The sequence below is a fragment of the Corylus avellana genome, chromosome 10, assembly GCF_965113065.1.
Source record: "Corylus avellana chromosome 10, dhCorAvel1.hap1.2, whole genome shotgun sequence".
Classification (NCBI taxonomy): domain Eukaryota; kingdom Viridiplantae; phylum Streptophyta; class Magnoliopsida; order Fagales; family Betulaceae; genus Corylus; species Corylus avellana.
The window spans coordinates 5292269-5312804 of NC_142499.1; the positions used below are offsets into that span (position 1 = coordinate 5292269).

Genomic DNA, 20536 nt, shown 5'->3' on the forward strand with positions numbered 1-20536 from the left:
ATAGAATTTTTCCTCATTATCCTAAAGACGATGAGTTGATGCCTAGATGGCATTGGATAGCAGATGCATTTCATACTAAGGCCACTTAAAAAACATGTGCTCAGCAAATTGGTTTTTTATTTCTTTATTTCTTTATTTATTATTTTTTATTAATAGAGTAATGTTAGAAATTATATTTTTATCCCACAATTGTCTCATAATGTTAACATGACACTTCCACCCAACCATTAAATCAATCTTAATTAAAAAAAAAAAAAAAAATTAAACAATTTATTAAAACTGTCACATCAACATTATAAGATAAAAGGTGTCATAATTTGTCACATTCATCTCTTATTCATCTTTTTTTGTTTTTCAAATTCATTATTGAATCTATAATGCTTACATGTAGTCCCGCGTATTTAATGGTGAATTTGCCCATCTCTCTCGTATGAAGATGGGCAAAAGATAAAAACCAAAGATTTCTCTTATAAGATAATTATATAACAAAAATGTAATCTTTTCCCCTAGTCTTTTCACTAAGGTCTTAAGGAACAATGGAGAGAGAACCTTGAATCAAACCTTCTAATTTGGATAGTTTTCCTTGTCCGCTTCTGTAAAAGTCAAGACTACAAGGAGACCAAGCCAAGGGGTCACGACTCAGCAGATCAAAGGGACCGCAAACAAGAGGTCTATGGATTTTAAAATGACAGAAAGAGACAGAACAGGAAGAACAGAAACAAAAAACAAATTAATAAACAAGTAAACCGTCAAGTGGGAGCGATTTATCTCTGCTGTCATCGTGGCGGCGAACACTTATGTCAAAGTAGCGTGGCACATGTTAGTCAAGCAAGTTCACACTTAACATCTCACACAATCAAGGAATGGTTCCCCTTTCCTTTTCATGTCTTGCTCAGAAAATAATAATTTTTTTTTTAAAAAAAAAAATATCCTTAAACCCAACCACTCCCTCCCTCCCTCCCTCTTATGTGAATCACACCTGTCGAAAGTGTACGGACATATCCTCAGCCCATTGACTAGAGTTTTAGTCCCTGATTTTTATAACAAAATCCCAAGAATATTCTATGGCACAGAAGATAGAAGAATGGTCTTTCAACAAGAAAGTAATAGAAGCAGCTCAGAGAGAGAGAGAGAGAGAGAGAGAGAATGACATTCTTAAAGCAAAATGGTAATTGTGGAGAAAATTTTCAGTTCTCATACATGTACAATTCCTAACTCTCATACTCTGTGGGTTCTGCCATGGGAGACGGGGAAGAAACCAACCTTGTCAAAACTTCAGGCACTCCAGCTGTATCCCTAATTATCTGTGTTGAAAACCAGCAAAAGAGTTCAGATTGTGAGAAAAATCAACCCCTTTTGGTGCCAATTCCCATAAATCATCCTTTGAGCAAACTAGTAAGTATTTATTGTTATACTTTGATGTGATGATAATAAGAGAAAATGGTGATTACAAATGCTACGTCTACTGCGCATCCATCTTTATGACAAGTGAGAAAGAAATTGCCACCTTTCAATATGATTTTGGAGAAGCAAAAACAGTTTAAGGTTGTAATGTTGTGACTTTGAGCCATGATAACATCATTAGATATTATTAGTTTGATTGAATTTTCAACACTAAAATAACACAGTTAGTTCACTAATTAAAAAAATACCAAAAGAAATAGTGATGAACTTGTAATTGAATCATTCGTTATTACTATGGTAGAAGTTGGTTCAGACCTCACCATAAAGAACAAATCAATTCGAAACTGCAATTAACTTCCATTAGTAAAACAGACAAAACATGAAAGCTAATGAGGTTAATTTATACTTCTTATAAAGTAATAAATCAATGATAATCACAAGACAGATGAAAAGCCCACCATGATGTTGTTAGGAATTTAACATTGACTTGATTAAGGAGTACCTTTCATACGAAAGCCATTGCAATCAATTGAGGATGTAGGGTTTTAGGTTCTTCTCACATTTTTGCTATATCAATCGGAATGTATTAAAGCTCTCTTGAGAAAGCCTTGCTACACTGCACTTGGGGTCATAATCACCTTGCCTGAAGGGCAGGGCCATGTACATGGCAACTAAAGATACATGTGCTTCTACATAGAAATTGGGTTTAGCGTTTAGTTAGATCATGGACAAGGAATGCAAGAGAAGGAATGTTCAAGTCAAATTGTTTGATGGTGCTGAAAGGATAAGGAGAAGACTACATGAAAAGTATGTAAATGTAGCAAGGGGAAAAAAACAACTTTTGAGTAATGACATTTTCCCTATCAGCCAAAAAATAAAAAGGCGCCTCCACTGTTCCTTCAGGAATGATTCCATAGAAAGGGATGTTTGGCGCCACCAAATGCAAGAAAAGCAAATGAAGCATTTTTATCCAAACTTTCCCAGAAAAAAAAAAAAAAAAAATCTCAGTTCCACTTCATCATTAAAGAAAAGGTTATTTAGGAATTAGAACCCTAACGCGTTATTTTAATTTGCACCAAGGGTACCACAATTTAAGATGGCAGATTTATTTTGTCCACGTTGTCATCTATTTCTGCAGCAGCATCAGTGAGACAACCTTTTAAGGGCAACACATTCATAAATACTATTTAAATTGGTCCAAGGAGAATATGCTCAGTAAAATACTTACAAGTATTTCGTCATCAAGATAAGAAATCATATATAGTCTTTGGAAAGTTCCACCTGTACACGTAAAATATGATTAACTCGTTACTGGATTTCCTAAAAATCTGAAATCTTTCCATATATAAACTAATAAATAATTTATCATATTTAAAGAGGCATTTGCAGGGAGTACCGCTCACTACTACAAAGAACAGTAAAGAAACCAAAACAGCATCATTTCATAGGCCAGAAACAACCTCATTTAAGTGTGGTAGCTTCTTAGGACTTTCTAGTGTTAAAACTCCTGAAGACAAATGTTACGTGACCAAGACCGATCAAGACCAAGAGGAGGCATGCATGGGTAGAAGACCAGCAGAGGCTCAACGTTAGCGAAAGTCTAATTTTTAGGGTTATCTTATATCTATAATATTTTATCACTGTATCTTCCATTAGGATTTGGAGCCTTAAGGGATAATAAGTTATCTTAGAATGATATTTTTCAATTACATATCAAAAAAAAAGTTATTTAGAAGATAATATTAGGTTTGTTCTATCTTGTACTTTATTTAAAGAAGTAGAACTTGAATAAAAAAGGAGGAAACAGATTAATGCCAAATGATTGTCGTTTACAAGGAGGCTTAGGGTTCTTGGAATTACCCTACTACCCTAAAAATCCCCCAGTTACTTTATCTTTTCTTATCTAGTTTCCTCTTTCATTGCCCATATAATACATGTGCAGCACATGTTCAGTTATACGAAAGGTAAACAATTGGTATCAAAGCCAGCCATGTTCCAACAGAATTTGGAATGCCTCAAGCGACAACTTGAATAAGAAATGGATTCCTTGAATTTGGGGCAACAAAGGATAATGAAGGACATGCAAGAAATGTTTCTTGTGATGAATGTAAGATTTCCTTACTTTGCCCTTGAGGACAAGGGCCATATTAAGAGGAGGGCATGTTATGTGACCAATACCGACCAAGACCAAGAGGAGGCATACATGGATTAGAAGACCACCAAAGGCTCAAAGTTAGTGAGAGTCTAATGTTTGGGGATATCATAACTTTATAATGTTTTATCACTTTATCTTTCATTAGGACTTAAATTCATAAGGGATAATAAGTTATCTTAGAAGATAATACTAGGTCTGTTACCTCAAGGGGTAGCTCAATTGGTTAGGGATTACATTTCATGAAGTGGAGATCACTAGTTTGAATCTCTCCTTCTCCCTCCTCTTTGGGCCAATTACTTATTAAAAACTATTATCTTTGTTCTATCTTTTTCTATCTTATACACTATTTAAAGACTTGGAGCCTGAATAAAAAAGGGAATGATGGATTATTGCCAAACGATTGTAGTTTGGCTAGAAGACTAGGGTTCCTCAAGTTACTCTACAGTAGAAGGTTAGGATTCTTCAAATTACCCTACTACCTTAAAAATCCTTTAATTATCTCTTTTTTTATTTTTTTATCTAGGTTCTTCTTTCATTGCCTATGTTATGTGTATTGTATGTTAAGTTTAGCGAGCACATAACAAAAAATTGTCAAGAAGTTTGCTTTATTAATAGTGTGCATTTGTGTATGCCTATATGTGTGTACTCAAGGGTGTATAACACTCTAAATGAAAAGCTCGGTGGGTATCTTACCAGTCTGACACCTCAGGTAGGTTTTGCATATTCAATTGAAGTCTATATTTACAACCCAGTCAAGATTACTTGTAGCCTCAACGGATGCATGAAATGCATTAACAAACATTTTCAATCATAGTGATATAAGTATTCAAGTCAATAACTCTAGACAGAAATACTCAATGTATTGATAGAAGTTTAGGGCTTATTTAGTAAAGTATTCAAGAAGTGTCTTCGGTTTTATGTTCTAAAAAGTGTTTTCAAAAAAGTGTAATTGAAAGTATTTTCTATGGGTGCCACATTTGAAAATTCCTTAGGATAACTGAAAAGTGTTTTTGAAAAGAAATTTTTTAACAAGTAAATCAATCTCATTAAAAAGCGAAATGGCAGAAGGGCACAACCTGTGTACATTGGGAGTATAGGATAGATCCCCTACGATGGAAAAAGAGAAGAACAAAAATCTAAAAAATGAGGACTACTATACGCTGCCATCCAAGAATAAAGGGATTTGCACATAATGAATTTAAGTTGTTCCACCGATCTCTTGCAATCTTCAAATCTCCTAACGTTTCAGTCTCTCCAAATACACCACATTAAGCATTGTGGAGCCATCTTCCAAACTTCAAAGCGTAAGGTGCCCCCATATACACAAGAAGTATATAAGAGAAGCCACCTATGAATTGGGGGTTAAAAAAAAAAAGAATTTCATGATAACTAATCATTAAAGGAAAAACATAAGCAGCTGTTCACAGATACAAAGTTTTGAAAAATAAAGATTTCAATTCCTCTAATGTCCTCTTGCAGTCCTCAAAACACCTACATTCCTTTCCCTCTATAGACACCACAAAAGGCACCATCTTCCAAAAGATGGAACACCGTAACCCATAACTCTCTTGCCACCTCACAATGAAGAAGATTATGGACATACAACACTAGTTTACCACTATAACTCTCCTCTTCCTTAGGTTATTCAAAGTTAAGATCCTCCCAAGAGCCACCATCCACACAAAAAATGCCACTTTTGAAGAAGCTTTACCCCTCCAAATACTCTTCCAAGGAAATGATGAGCCTACCAGACTGGACAACACATGATAAAAGATTTTTATGTGAAATTTTTGCCTTTTAGAGGGAATCCAACATATTTTATCCTCTCCTCCTTGTTTCAACCTAATAGAATACAAAAGATGAAAGAATGATGATACCAAATCCACCTCTCAATCCTGCACTGATCTGATAAATGATATATTCCACAGAATATTTCCATTAGAGAATTGCAAATGATCTGCCACCCACGCCTCCTAACATCATGAAATACTAAATAATTTAGGAAAAAGTAACCTTCAAGAGCTAGTCCTCACACCACAAATCATGCTAAAACCTGATTTTTGATCTATTGCCTACCTCATATCTAACAAATCAAAGAAGAAAAAAAACTCCTCACCCCCTCCTAATATATTTCAACACTCCCACTCCAAAGGGCGCCACTACCTCCCTATAGCACCAACCTCCCATCATGTATATTTAGTTTCTACCACCAACCTCCTCAAAGCCTCCCTCTCGGTAGCATACCGCCATAACCATTTTCCCAGAAGCCTTGGTTACATTGAACCAGATTTCTGACTCCCAACCCTCCGAAAGACAATGGATCACAAATCTTCGACCAACTAACTAAATGGAACTTAAATTTGTCACCAACTCCTCCCCACAAAAATCCAATTGAAGTTTCACAAAAAAACCCTTTAATATAATTTTTCAAAGCATAAAAGAAATAAAAATTAAAAAAAAAAAAAAAAAACAAAAACAAAAATAAAAAGCATATGTTAGAGGCTAGCCGCCATCCCCTCGTATGTGAGGGGTGGAAATCTCTACCCCTTCACCAAATGAGGGAGGAGGGTCTCCCCCTCCCGACTCTGGTGGTGGACAAGGAGGTTGGGAGGGAAGACACACCTCCAAAGAAGGGGGCAGCCTTCACCCAATGGAAGCTAGCCTCCTTTTCTTTTTAAAATTTTTTAACCCTTTTTTTTTTTTTTTTTACAAGTAACAAGACTAGCCTCCACATCTAAAAAAGTGAGTGTTTTTTCAAAACATTTTCATAAAAAGGCAGAGAGAGTTTTCTGAAAGTGTTTTGTGTTTTGTTTTGAAAAGAGTTTTAGTGGTGGATGCCACATCGGAAAATGAGTTTGGGTAACTATTGTTTAAAAAGTGTTTTTCAGAGTTTAAAAAGCAAAAAAATATTCTATACAAGTTTGCCAAAACAGGGTCTTAGACTTTAGAGGTTCATTGGTTCAACTACGATAGAAATGAATTATAATTATAAAAAAATAAAAATAAAATAAATAAAAAAATAAAATAAAATAAAAGATTACCTAGAGGAATTGTCAACCCACTGGTAATGACATCCTGAATAGGAACCGGTAGTTGTTGCATCGTGTTAGTTGCCTGGCCTAGTGCACCTTTTAGCTGTTCAGGTAGTGTTTCTTCAATTATTGTTGGAGACTCCATAGTCCCTTCAACATATTCCTCTTTCATTCGAAGAGGTCCCTCCACAGATAACTTGGTGGACAGAACAAATTTGCTTTCTATCTGCATTTCATCATTTTTTTTTTGGGGGGGGGAGGGATAAGTCTATATGCATTTCATCATAAAGCACCCTCTACAATGAAAGCTCAAAAGCTCAAAAATGAGAAAACTCGTACACAATGTAAATATTTACAGTGGCAAGCAATAAAATGCCCGCATTAATTATATCTCTTAATCATACTTCTTTCCCAATTTAAGTAATAATAATTTCGAAGAAATACACATGCCCCCCTCAAACTATAAGACAATTTGTAATGTCCCTCCAAACTTTCAATTGAAGCAATGTCCCCCCAAAACTACCAAAAAATTGTAATGTAATCCACTTCACTAGAATAATATTTCTTTTAATGAGATTATCTGCTTTCTCCTCATTAGTCGTTACCAAAAAAAAAACCAAAAATCTTCACTCTAGAAATCAAGACTCTGAATATTGGATTATATACAACCTTGAAAATTTTACAACCAATGAATTGACAGTCTTGTATTCATTTAAAGTTTTTCTCTGCAAGAACACAAGAAAATGTGGAAGTGAGCTTCCTAAAGTTAGAGTGAGGAAAAGATCTTAGCCAAACGTGGCCAGCCATCACAAAAGCAACTTTGGCTGATAGTTTCTCAATACTTTTAACAGCTATTTGAACGGAGTGGCAAGCCATTTAGATTTAGCCCTTATATGACATGAACAACTGCTCATTTGTGCTCAAAAGAAGAAAGGCTAAATAACCAATCCATTTTTCCATTAACTAACCAGTTAATCTTGCAAAACAATCAAAGAAAGTAAGCCAAAGACTTATTTGGAATTTAACCCAATTAAGTATATTCCTGCTTCACTATGCCAGTCAAACAGGCTTGGTTCCACACATGCATATCAGAAAACACTTAAACAAGGACACATATAGGTTTCTTTTGTTTTTCATGTCTCATTCTTTTGGAATCAATCACAACAGCCACATTACAGGGCACAAGGGAACTTCTACTTTGTTGGAGACAAAGAAGTATAACCTATAGCCTAATTTAGCATTTATACACACAAAGAAAGATGATTTTTTTTTTTTTTTTTTTGAAAAAAAAGAAGGTTCCCAACTATTGAAACTGTTATTATTACTTAGCAGTTAGCACTGCATGAACCATAACCTATATCCTAATTTAGCATTTATACACAGAGAAAGATGAAATATATATATTTTTTTTGAAAAAAAACGAAGGTTCCCAACTATTGAAACTGTTATTATTACTTAGCAGTTAGCACTGCATGAACCAGTTGTTTGCTCACCAGAGCATATTTATGCCCCCTCTCATGTAATGGCATACTTAATAATTTTAATAGCAATAGAGGCCCAGGCAAAGTCTCACTTCAATTTATAATCTATGTAGCACAAGAAAAAAGTTCCCAATCCCACTCAACTCTAGGAGTACAACCTTGAGCCATCCACCCATTCTTCCCCCCCCCCCCCCCCCCCCCCCCTTCAGGCATCACAATGCCCTACAAATATTCTCTCTTCACATAAATTATTGAGATCATCTGAATGCCGAGCCACGTCCATATTATTTCATGGCATACTTGCTCTTAAAATTTGTTAAAGTTTTGAGGCATATCAACTGGAAGCATAATTTATGCCCATAACCGGAACACGCATCAAAAACAAAGAGATGGGCCTAGCCCAGGTACACAATTTGTTTACAACTTAGGTGTCTCCAAGCAATTTCAGTAAAGACGTCACATTAGAACTGTGTAGTCACTTGTAATACAGTTTGCATAGAATTAGTTTCCTCAGGAGTAGGCATAACTTACATAAAGTTCAGCAGTCAATTATGAATTAAGCTTGGCATCAGTTTTACAATTGGAAGCAAAAGTTTTTGATTTTTAGGATATTGATGGCAAAGAAATTTCCTTGCATGAATAAAACATTTTTGCAAGCATCTATGGCAAGGACATATAAATATGCTCTGAAGTTATTACCGAGTTCAGAAATTTCAACTTTGCAGTAATCTTTGCATATCCATCCTTGATCACCACGTCCATTTTTGGCAAATTAGCCAAAGTTGAAGGAAATCTCCTACAATGATACAGATATTGAACCAGTGCTATTAGCCACATTCAATTTGACTAAATTTTTAAATGAAAACCCAAGATTTTTATAATCACAATCAACAACATTCCAAAATGGAGGAAAAAGGTTGAAGAATACTAGAAGTTGAACAATAAACAAAATACTCACTCAAATATAAATCTGGCAGCAGCGAATCCTGGACTTCCAGACCCAAACCACTCAAAATTCCATCTACCTTCCAGAAAGGGTGACCTGGATAGCTGAGGAAACGGGTTAGCATCTCATAGTAAATAGACAAATATGGTAATTTTTTGTTTGAATAGGCACCTACGTTGTTGGTCTAGGAGTAGGATTGAGCCGTTCCAAACCAGTTATCCTCTCATTCACATCAATTCGCTGCATATCGGTTGTCTTACCAGTTACTAAAGCCTCAAAACCCCCAGAATCTTTAAACTGAAACCATGGATCCACAAACAAATACCAATGAGCTTGAGCTTGAGCTTGAGAATTTGTAAAAGAAAATAAATGCACTACATGAACCAAACCATCAAATAGAAAATTATACCAATCCAATGTACGGAGGTTGAAATAGAAACAATTAGACTAAAGGTTATGACTTCTTGCTCTCCCACATGTTTTAGACTTAAAGCAACAAGAAACAACTAATGAATCGATTAAATTATATATTATTAGGTCGCAATGTTATACTGTATAACTTGTGCATTTTGTCAAATCAATGGACTACGACTACCGAACTTAAGATTTTCAAGTGGTTTCCATTTCCAACATTTTCTCAGGAACCAAGCAGAGGGTAAAGCTAAAAATTTGTCTCTACTGAATGAATTCAAAGTTATAACTAATAAAACAACAAATTACACACAAATCAGCTTGAAGAACGAAAGGAAACTATAACGAAATAAGGGAACAAGTTTGAACAGTAAATTAATTCAAAAAGAAAGTAAACAAATTTTAAAAAATAAAAATAAAAGTGGGACTCACGGCGAGAAGAAGGGATTCTTTGGCGGAAAGCCTCTCCATTTCCTTGGCATAAGCTGCCGGAGCTCCGTGTACGGCCTGCTGAACCATTGCTCTGAGTACGGATCTCCGGCGAAGTCCCGGGCGTACGGAAAGTTGGCGGTGAGTATCCGGCGACCTAGCTAAAGAAACAAGCGGAGTAGCCGTGCCTGGGGAAGAAAACGACAATTCACGACGCGCGCGGATTGCGGAGAGTGCAGGAACCGAACCTTGTACGGAAGCCATTGAAGGAGGAGTTGAAGAGGGAAGGTAGGGACTCTGGAGCAGCGAAGTGGACAATACCCGTCAGTTGGCGACTGGGGGCCAAGGACGATAGGGATACGGCCACGTCGCTCCGAGGGTAGTTTCGTCAGGGAGGAGATTCTGTGGTTTATGCAAAGAGTTTGTTTTTTTTATAAAAAATAAAAAATAAAAAAAACCTATCCTTTACTAGTTTCAAAAAGTATGTCCTCTTTTTTTTTTTTTTTTTTTTTGAAGAGTATGTCCTCTTTTTAAAATTAAATATATATTTAACAAACAGTTTATTTTAAAATTAATAAACTGACAAATGATATAAAATTACTTTGAGCCCGTTGAGTTAAATATTTTATTTAATCCCTGCCACCAACGGCAGGCGGCACGTAGCGGAAGAAATACGGTTTTTTTTTTTAATTGTTGGGTCAGTATGCGGAAATGATAGAGAAGTCGGGGTTTTTCGACCCAACTCCACCCGTCAACAAAACCAAAAAATTTAAGATTATTTATTCAAACGGTGTCATTTTGTACTAAAAAGAACCATTGCGGCTTTAGCTGCGAATGTATATAATTTAGGGTATACAACCGGTTCCGATAGCGGCTATTTCTTTGTAATATTAATTGCAATTGGCAGTTATTCGGTTATTAATTGATTTTCATAAATAATTTTATTTTTATTTTTTTTTAATATAAAACTTCAAATTTGTTATTCAAAAGAGAATCAATGTTCATATTTTATAATATATTGTAATTCAAAGTACTAAAGTATTAATGCCATTATTTATTTATGATTTATCTCATATCTCAAATGTGATATGATAATTACAAATCCAAAATCAATATAAAACTAGTTCCTCTACGATTAAAAAAAAAATTACAAATCCAAAGGAAGAAGGCACAGTGGACAATTAGGATATTGGAGAAGAAAATGAGAGATTAAGAGGTGAGGTGAGGTGAGGCGTGAGTCACTGATAAATGAAAAATCATGCGATTTAATAGTATTTTTAATTTTATATATATAATTAAAAAATTTGGTTACCAGTTATTAACCGGATTTTTAAAAGCCAATAACCGATACAGTAATTGGCTTAAGTAATTATTCGGTTAACAGTTTTATGCAGTTATTTAACGCTTAATAAATGTCCCACTTGTACAACCATATAAAGAATCATACGGCCTCATTTGAAGATTCACTTTCTCTTTCATTAAACTTTTAAACCTTCTCTCTCTGGAGTAAATGATATAGAAACTTCACTCACACCGCCAAGCTTCTTCACACCACTGCCCTACTCTCACTGTTGCCATTGAATTGTTCTTTACAAATGCGGCGGGGAGGGCTCAAATATTGACAGATCACAAAGACAAATTCTCATGAATGACCACCGGCCCAAGTCATTTAAGGAATTGAAAAATTATTAGAGGACCATACTACGCCATTAAGGCCCAACTACTAAGAAAGCTCAAGGAACCCTTAAGAGAAGCACACATACTAAGGCTACCACACAGCCAAATGCTTTTTTTTAAAAAAAAAAAAAAGAAAAGATTGATTTCATTCATTAAGAATAAAAAAAAGCCAAAAGCTCTGCAAAGAAAGAGCTTTAAATTACTCTAAATTGACAATGTCAAAAATACTGTTTGAGGTTTTTTTCGAGTTATATCTTATTTATAACAGTTTGAATTATCTCTTTTTTGCAAGTTCAAGCGTCGCCGTATTAGCTTATTGTTTGAGATAGCGCACTTCTCATCCATGGAATGTGTTTAGCATTGGCTTGGCATCATCGATCACCTGCCCATACTGACACCAGCTTGATCCGTGCCATTAAGGGCCATAACCACTGTCTTCGAATCCCCTTCTAGCAACACCTCCTTCAATTATGAATCATGACTTAGTTCAATAGCATATAGTGACGCTACTGCCTCTACTGTGGTTGGATCATAGGCTGCCCAGATAGTCTTGCTTTGAGCAGTGAAAACCAGCCCCCTATGGTCACGGATAATCACCCCAATCCCTATCCTCTTCTCTTTTAAATCTATTGCCGCATCCCAATTATCCTTGCAATGATTAGGTGGAGGGTTGGACCAACGAACTGGGATCGCCATATTTGATTCAGCCACCTGAGTGGGAGAGTTATCATTCACTCTCTTGTACTGACGTAGCAATTCCTCAGCCTCTTGGACAATTAGCTTCGGATGCACGAAGACCCCCCCCATGCAACACTGAGTTGCGTCTCGTCCAAATTCCTCGTGCAATAACAGATGCCAACTCCAGCAGACCACACACTGAAATATACTTTTTCACCCATTTTTATCTATCTTTTGCTAGCTTTTATTCTTTATGTGTGAAGGTTATACTAATTTGGGCACCAACACGACATCCTCTCATTTAAAAATGGGAGGAAATGGAAAAGAGAGGAGCAGCTCCCCCAATTTGTCTTCTCGTAAAATTTAATTCCGAGCTAACAGGATGTAGATCCATTGAAATTCCTCTAGAATTTCAGTTTCTAGAATTTTAAATTCTGGCAATAAATTTTTCATTCAAAAGTTATTGTTCTACCACGTGTTTTACTACTAATAAAATAATAACCTTTGGATGACAAATGGACGGTCAAAATTTTAGTAGATGATCCCAAAACATGTACTAAATAAAGTCACATCTTTTATTAAAGGGATAGAGATTTTCTTTAAACTGGACCGTTTTATACTTTATACTAGTTTATAGGGCATTTTGTTCAACAAGAATAATTTGTTTTATTTGTCAAATAACTTTGTTTTTTTATGGCCGTTGATACGTTGGAGACTTGGATTTGCACTAAAAGAAAAAACCCATAGATTGGAGATGCGGGGTATCGAACCCCGTGCCTCTCGCATGCAAAGCGAGCGCTCTACCGTTTGAGCTACATCCCCATGCTGTTGACCTTTAACCAACTATTATATTGTTCTACTACTAACTATGAGTAAGTACATATGGTGCTTTGCCGATGAGCAAGTAGTGAAATTTGGTGGTACTTTCTGGTTTCCCGCCATGGAAGCAATGGAAATGGAGTCAGAGAGGAGTCTCCAGAGAAAACAAGCTACCTATACCTCCCTAGTAACCACCCTCCTCCTCTTTTTTGGTTTTACTCAATTTTTAGCTCCTTCTACCTCAGTATTTCCTCCCTTGCCTTTCGTTTGGTTGCTGAGAAACCGTGGAAAACACAAAAAGAAAATCGAAGTCTTACCCTGGGCAACTATTGATGGTTCTTAAATCTCCAGCCACTCGTAGCTATTCTTATGGTTTCTCAGTATCCAGATGGTTATTCGATGACGGTTTTGACTAAATATTATTATAATTTTGTGATTTTGAGTTTGGCATTGTCGATTGCAGGACGAGCAGTTTGAGATTCAGAAGGAGACGTACAGGGGCCAGCAGTACAGCCAGATTTACTTTGCTCGTCTCCACTTGATGCGAACCCTTCTTCATTCCCTCGTTCCCAATATGAAACCCCATTTACCGGGTAACTTTTGCTTCAAAATCTTCCGGAAGTTTATAATTTTTGTGCAATCAAAGTTGGTTTCTTACCTTTTTGTTCATTTTGGTATTCTGGGTTCTCGCTTGTTTTAATTTTTCAGTCCAATAATGTACATTGTTACTTTGACTTGGGAGTTGGGGTTTTAAGTTTTTGTTAAGACTGAAATTTAGGGTTTAGGTTTGGGCACCTCGTGACTTGTGAGGGTTTGGGTTTCGTTTTAATAACCCTCTGTTGGTTTTTGTTAGTAATGGATGTGTTATGTGGTTAATGTTAACGTATGGAATTTGGGAGTGCTAGTTGATTCTGAATTTGATATATGATGACTTGGAAGTTAATGTATAATTGGCACTTTTGTGGCTTATGATTTTGGGCTTTATAGTTATAAATCACGATGTTTTGGATTATTTGGTGAATATTGTGTTTTCGAGAGGGGAATTTGTGATTGAAAAATTATTGCAGTCTTAGGCTTTTAGGGTATTAGGAAATATAGGATCTTGACACCTGCTTTCTGCTTGGCTCACAGTAGCTAAAATTTATCAGGTGAGAATCGAGGTCAAGGGTTTATTTGTTCATTTTCTGGTGGTATATGAGAATTAGTTGTTTAGGTTCTGATCTGGTACTAAGTCCATAATCTCAAAATGGTTGTTTGTGGGGTTTGACAAGGTACTAATTAGATAAAACGGAGAGTAATTAAGATGTCTTTGGTTTTGTTGGGTTGCAGTTTGCACAGTTTTGCAATTGGAACAGGGCAAGGAATGTGTCATTGTTGGAACTTTGTACAAGCACATGAAACTCAAACCTTGTGTTCTTGATGAGTACTCCAAGGAGGTATTATGGTTGTCAATAAATTAGTTATATTTTATATATTTCTTTTTCATGATTGAGATTGGAGTTTTAGAAGCAAAAGCTTTTAATTGCAATCTGCAGAGATCTGTGACTCCGCTTGTCAAGCCTCATAATTTTATGCACCCAGATGATAAACTCATATTAGAAGATGACAGTGGAAGAGTTAAGCTTGCTGGGAGTGTGCTCTTACCATCAATATATGTAACAGGTTTGTATCATTAAAGACATATTCTATAAAACTAAGAAAATTCTTGTCAGGATCTGATGGTAGTTCACTAATTTGCTTTTAAGTTACTGGAGAAAAAAAGAAAAAGGAAGAAGAAAACCACATTTTGTATGGAAGGAATTGCTTGAGCTCCTTGGACCCAGAGTGGTTTATTTCATCTTTAGTTGCATTAGGGTCAGTTTTCTGGAATTCGGGTTCACTTTTTGGTGGAGTCAATCTATGTGGGGCTTAACCTATGAGGTCTATCTTATTTACTCCCTTTGAATGCTCCTTATTGCTAGCCTAACGGATGCAGCTTTTGTTGAATGTTCTCTTAAATTATCATATACTTCTACATGGTCTAGGAGTACAAATGATTGGATGGTTATGATCAAACTAGGCGTAATGTATAATCAAGTTCTTAATGCAATTTTGACCTCTCTACTTATTTGTGTTTGGGAATAGCATTGAGGGATCTACTCTGTTTATTCTCATTTTCTGTGCTTTGTATAAAATTTGAGCTTTTTTTGTTTTTTCTTTCAAAAATACAACTTGTTTGACTGAAAACTTTTACATCATTATGTTCTAAAGCATGTTTATTTGCATTAACACGATACATGTTATAGGCATTGTTGTTGCTTTGCATGGAAAGGAAACTGGAGCTGGTGACTTCTTGGTGCTAGATGTCCTAGAAGCTGGCCTAGCACCCCAGATAGAGCTTCCCCTTAAACCAAGTATGATCTGATTTAACTTCCACCTTTTTTTTTCTTGTGGTTTCTACCTTTAAGTAAATTATATGTATTGGTGACTTGTTTGTCGGTTAGACACATTCTTCTCCACATACTTCTGGAATGATAAAAGCTAATAAAATCATGGAACTATTGTGCATTATGTATCAAAGATCAAATATATGAACAGGCATTACTTTGTGTTAGTTATTTGTTATACAAGAAAAAATCCACAAAGAAAATCAAATTTGAGGGCAAAAGAGAGCAATCCGGGATTTTAATAGTGAATTTAAAACCAAACTCATACATTTATTAACTATAGCCATCACCTATAAAATTAATCATCTCAGCAGGAAAGATTCACTGACATTCACGGATGAAGTATTGAATATGTGTTATTTCTGTTTACTGGAAGTGATATTCAGGCCTTTTGCTCCTTATGTTATATTATGCGAAACTAGTCTCTTTTGAATTTTATCATTATCTGAGTACATTGCCTGGCATGTGTCTTACTATTGGTTACTTTGACGAATTGGGAATTGTGATAGCATTGGAGGAGGTTTGTGCAGGTATGTATATGGTTGGAACTCAGATATACTTGACAAAAATTTGGCTAGTACACACATGAACATGCCCTTCTGTTGTATTCCTAATTGAAGCTATCTGAATTGTATCTGCAGAGTTAGCACATCCTTATCTCTAAGATTTGCATTGATTTCATTAATTTTGAATGTACAGGAGAAGACAAGTATGTCGTCTTTGTGTCGGGGTTAAGTGTTGGGAGCAGCACTTCTAATCCACTCCAGTTTCAGCTTCTTGTTGATCATATAACAGGACATTTAGGAGATGAGAAGGTTCATTTTGTATTTTCCTTCAAGCTGTTATGCGGTTGATTTGTTGCTTGCTTTTTAAGTGACTGACTGTTGTAAATGGCTAATTTCATAGAATTATCAACTTGACAGGAACAAAGCATTGCAGCAGAAATAGTTCACATCATAGTTGCAGGGAATTCTATTGAAATTCCTAGTGGCCTTCTTAATGGACAGGTAATACATTTATTATTTTTGGTTTCTTCTATGGATAAGCAGCTTCAACATTTTCATTTTCTATGATTCTGTTCTGTAATAATCACTTTCTATGGTGCTTTCTGTTAATATCTTTGTTATTATTCTTGTGATTGTTAGAAACAATAGATGCTAGCATATGTGCTTGAATTATAACTATGCTTTTTAAATTATTATTTTTTAATTTAATTGTTTTTGGGAGACAAATAAACGATGACCTCTTTTCTGTTTTTTAGAAGCTGCAGTTATCCGCCTCATATATATATATAAGTAATCAGAAAATATCATTAAAAGCGTAAAGACACTTCTAAGTACACATGAAGTCTACAAGAGGAAGCGCCTAACTAGAATTAGTAAAAAGAACAAGGAAATCACTATAATTAATAGTTTACAAGAGAAAAAAAATCAGCTGTCCAAGGATACAAAGATATAGTATCTTCCTGATGATTTGTGATACAATTTGGCGTTTCTATAAGTTCTGCATAGACTTACACCAATCTCTCTTCGCAAGGTTTTCATATGATTTTCTATTTTAGTTAAAATTGACTAGTATGTCCACTAAACAGATTAGAGGAAAATAAAAATTAGATGGCCATATCACATAATAATTTATGGATGGAAATAGTGTTTATACCAAGACCTAAAAGCTTGTTAGAATTATATCTTAAAAACCTTAGGAAAGGCCGTTTTGATTTGTCCCTTGGCGTTTTTTCTTCTTTTTTTTTTTTGTTCCTCTCTCTGTCAGTCTGTCTGTCTGTGGCTTCTTCAAAAATGTTGAAGGCTAGGACAGGATCTGTCCTCCCTCGGCCCTACTTTGACATGTTCATCCTTGGTTATGGCCTGTGTCTATGTCTGTTGTTTTTGCCACCAGAAGAATTATTGTTCTAGAGATTTAGTTGCTTGATAACTTGCAGGAGAAATGTCTTGCATATGAATTGATAAATTAGTTATATCCTTATTTGTAATTAAAAAATTATGAAAATGTCTTCTAACTTATTTTGATTAGACTAAAGTACGAAAAATCCAGGTTTTCTCAGTTTTGTTTCTTAAAATGGTCAAGAGTGAAAGTTATAATCTTGCTAAGATTCTTTGATACACAACAACAATCCATTATTCCAGTTTCCTTAATGGTTGTTTTATTCAATACATGCAGAATTTGGCTTCTAAGGATCAATCAAGGCTGTCTGAGCCAGTTAAAGAGCTAGATATCTTGCTGACACAGGTTCTTATCAGTAGTTTCACTGTTAAGTTAGCTCCTTTTCTGTCACCTCGCTGTGAATGAAGTTTCTTATATATTCACTTATTCCTAGATTGCTGCAAGTGTGCCTTTAGATATCATGCCAGGACCAAATGATCCGGCTAACTTCTCCTTACCTCAGCAGGTTTATTCTATGTCCTTGAAAGCATATATACATTACTATCATCTGCATCAATTGATTTGTTTCTAATGTCTTTTCTTTTCAGCCATTGCATAAATGCCTCTTCCCTGGGTCTTCAGTGTATAACACTTTTAGGTCTTGTACTAACCCTCATTGCTTTGAGCTTGAGAATATCAGGTATTGGTCATGGTATGGTAATAAAGCATCCCCCCTCTCCAATAAAAACTGAAACAAAACAAAAATGACATATTGTGTTGTGGTTTTCAGATTTCTTGGAACATCAGGACAGAATGTTGATGATCTTGAGAAGTATTCAGAGGCAAAGGATAAAATTGGATTCATGGAGAGGACATTAAGGTGGAGGCATTTGGCGCCGACGGCACCTAATACTCTTGGTATATCTAGAATACTTTCTGCTACATGTTTATTCTTTTACTCTAATAATATGCTTGGTTGTTTGATTGCTTGGCTCCAATAATTTTTATCGGCTGAACAATTGACCAATTTGACAAAATTATTCACTGAAGAAATCAGGAGAATTGATTGATTGAATTTGAACTTTTCATGAAATTGTGTTTGAGTTTCTGTTTGTATAGCTAAATTAGCATTCATGTTGATTTTCCAGGGTGTTATCCTTTCACAGACAGGGATCCTTTCTTCATTGAGAGCTGTCCTCATGTTTACTTTGTCGGAAATCAGGATAAATACAAAACTGACTTAATAAAGGGTAACTTGTATTCAACTCATAATTATCAACTAAATCATTACAATTTACTACTATGTTACTTGTCAAGACCCTGGAAAAAAAATATCCATTAAATAATAACTTCGATCGCAACTTCCTAGTGCAGGATCAGAAGGGCAGTCGGTAAGACTCATATGCATCCCTAAATTCTGCGAGACTGGAGTTGCTGTTGTGGTAAGCTTTTATATTAGTATCAGGGTGCTGAAAATTTTCAGTGGCCCAGCACTAAACTAGAAGCTTTAAACATGTTGGACTCACATGCATTCATGTGCATGTGAATTTATATTGTCTCTTCTTATTATTCAATTCCTTTTAATACCTTTGATAATGTAAAGATAAAAACCATTTCAAAGACAATAAGAGAAATGGAACTTGTGCTTGATGTCAATCCATTTTGCAAGATAGAAGCATTTTAATAGTTCACCCTATGAGCTAGGTGCGTCTCTGTTCGTCATACATCCATGGTCCTTTGACTGAGCCTATGTTTTGCGTGAAATACTGCTTAAAATATTAGAGGACCGATTAATTGATGTGATTTGAGATTATGCATTACACTATAGGTTTCACTTCCCCAGGAGTTTCATTTTCTCCTGGATATTAGTATATCAAATGTCAATGAATTATCAAAATTATGTTGGGAAACCAAGGTTTTTCTTTACTTACAGTTTTGCTGGAATTGCATGATACAAATGTGTGATTAGAAGGCTTTTTATGGTAATATATATCGTGCATACATGCTTACATTAATAATTTTCCCATTTTGCAGCTAAACTTGAGAAATCTTGAATGCCATATTCTTAGTTTTGGGACTGAGTTGTGCTCCTAAGAACATGGTATGATGTTTTATTTGTATTTAGAGATGTAGATGTACTACAAATGTTCAAAGAGATTCATTTTATCAAACCACACACTGCAATCCTTCATGTCACCATGTTTCTTCTAATATTATGGTTTTGATGGAATGTCACAAGTGATCTGAAGGAGCATTTGACCACATTGACTTTATTATGATGATATAAATCAAATGTTTTTCCATCCAACTTTGTAATTTGACACATAACTAAAAATACTACAACGTTTTGTGCCGGGTGAGAGAACTCACCGTTCCATTGAATGATCTGGGACTTATTCTCAGTCATCTTATGGGATAAGGCAAAATAATTACCATGGACAGAAATCATATGCAAATCTAATTTGTTTTGTTAATTAGCTTCTAACGTTCTCTATTCAATACCTCACAGGTTCTTACAACGTTAACTTCTTACTGCAACCACCTTTGTGGAACCCTCGCAGTGAAAGCCAAGGAGATAGATACCTGAAGTTCAAAGCCCCAAGCAATTTTCTTCCCCTTACCCATTTATATTTTTCGTTATCTTCTGTAAAATATTGTAGAATTTCCTTTATATTTCTGGCTTGTTCGTGTATCGTAGTATACCATTGTCCGCCAATGATACTATAATTTTTTTTTTCTTCATGAAATCTGCATTAAATATATATTTTTTCTTACCATATTCCTAATACTAAACGTGAAAAATAAAAAAAATGATTTTCAGATTAAAAAAAAAAAGAAAAGGCATTTGTAAAAATTTACAAGAGAAAAATAAAAGAAATGATTTTCAGAAACCCGTAAACCATAAGAGAAGTACAGGAAGCCAAACAAATGAAGTCAGAAAAATTTTTAAATTGACGTGGCTAACCGTGAGTGACAAAGGAGAGAGAATTGCATTTTTTTAATTTAAGAATTCTTACTACGTTAATTTAGAAATTTTTTTGAGTTTATTTGCTTGACTGTTTAGGATTTCTCAAACCATCATCGTGTGGCCAGGCCCAAAGTCGAAGCACATGTGTCAGCAACAACATGGGCGGTGTGGCCAGGCCCAAAGTCAAAGCACATGTGTCAGCAACAACATGGGCGGTGGGCGCCATTCG

At 35.4% G+C, this 20536-nt stretch overlaps 2 protein-coding genes and 1 non-coding gene across 3 annotated transcripts; 1 reads left to right on the forward strand and 2 right to left on the reverse strand.

Moving 5' to 3' along the window:
• Nucleotides 1-984: 984 nt before the first annotated feature.
• On the reverse strand, nucleotides 985-10266 carry LOC132162526 (Plastid-lipid associated protein PAP / fibrillin family protein). Its single transcript, XM_059572761.2, has 7 exons — nucleotides 9862-10266; nucleotides 9194-9315; nucleotides 9031-9114; nucleotides 8772-8868; nucleotides 6601-6817; nucleotides 2633-2685; nucleotides 985-1304 (listed from the first exon to the last, which is right to left on the reverse strand). Exons 1-7 carry the CDS (start codon nucleotides 10120-10122, stop codon nucleotides 1212-1214), a joined length of 927 nt encoding a protein of 308 aa, XP_059428744.2. The 5' UTR covers nucleotides 10123-10266; the 3' UTR covers nucleotides 985-1211.
• Nucleotides 10267-12962: 2696 nt separating this feature from the next.
• TRNAA-UGC (transfer RNA alanine (anticodon UGC)) lies at nucleotides 12963-13035 on the reverse strand. The gene has a single exon. It is a non-coding gene; the product is annotated as a tRNA-Ala (tRNA).
• Nucleotides 13036-13123: 88 nt separating this feature from the next.
• On the forward strand, nucleotides 13124-20092 carry POLD2 (DNA polymerase delta small subunit). Its single transcript, XM_059607054.2, has 15 exons — nucleotides 13124-13219; nucleotides 13496-13625; nucleotides 14362-14468; nucleotides 14568-14694; nucleotides 15318-15425; nucleotides 16158-16273; nucleotides 16382-16465; nucleotides 17637-17705; nucleotides 17794-17865; nucleotides 17948-18039; nucleotides 18130-18257; nucleotides 18488-18589; nucleotides 18714-18781; nucleotides 19374-19440; nucleotides 19849-20092. The coding sequence occupies exons 1-14, from the start codon at nucleotides 13154-13156 to the stop codon at nucleotides 19431-19433; spliced, it is 1329 nt and encodes a 442-aa protein (XP_059463037.2). The 5' UTR covers nucleotides 13124-13153; the 3' UTR covers nucleotides 19434-19440; nucleotides 19849-20092.
• The last annotated feature ends 444 nt before the right edge of the window (nucleotides 20093-20536 follow it).

Bases quoted from the DNA above. Each gene is read 5' to 3' on its own strand.
- LOC132162526 (XM_059572761.2), bottom strand. From the start codon at position 10,122: ATGGCTTCCGTACAAGGTTCGGTTCCTGCACTCTCCGCAATCCGCGCG. The intron at 9,115-9,193 runs GTAGGTGCCTAT...TCAGCTATCCAG, and splicing joins CCTACTCCTAGACCAACAAC to GTCACCCTTTCTGGAAGGTA. The intron at 1,305-2,632 runs GTAAGTATTTTA...TTTTCAACACAG, and splicing joins ATCTTGATGACGAAATACTT to ATAATTAGGGATACAGCTGG.
- POLD2 (XM_059607054.2), top strand. From the start codon at position 13,154: ATGGAAGCAATGGAAATGGAGTCAGAGAGGAGTCTCCAGAGAAAACAA. The intron at 13,626-14,361 runs GTAACTTTTGCT...GTTGGGTTGCAG, and splicing joins TATGAAACCCCATTTACCGG to TTTGCACAGTTTTGCAATTG. The intron at 17,706-17,793 runs GTTCTTATCAGT...ACTTATTCCTAG, and splicing joins TAGATATCTTGCTGACACAG to ATTGCTGCAAGTGTGCCTTT.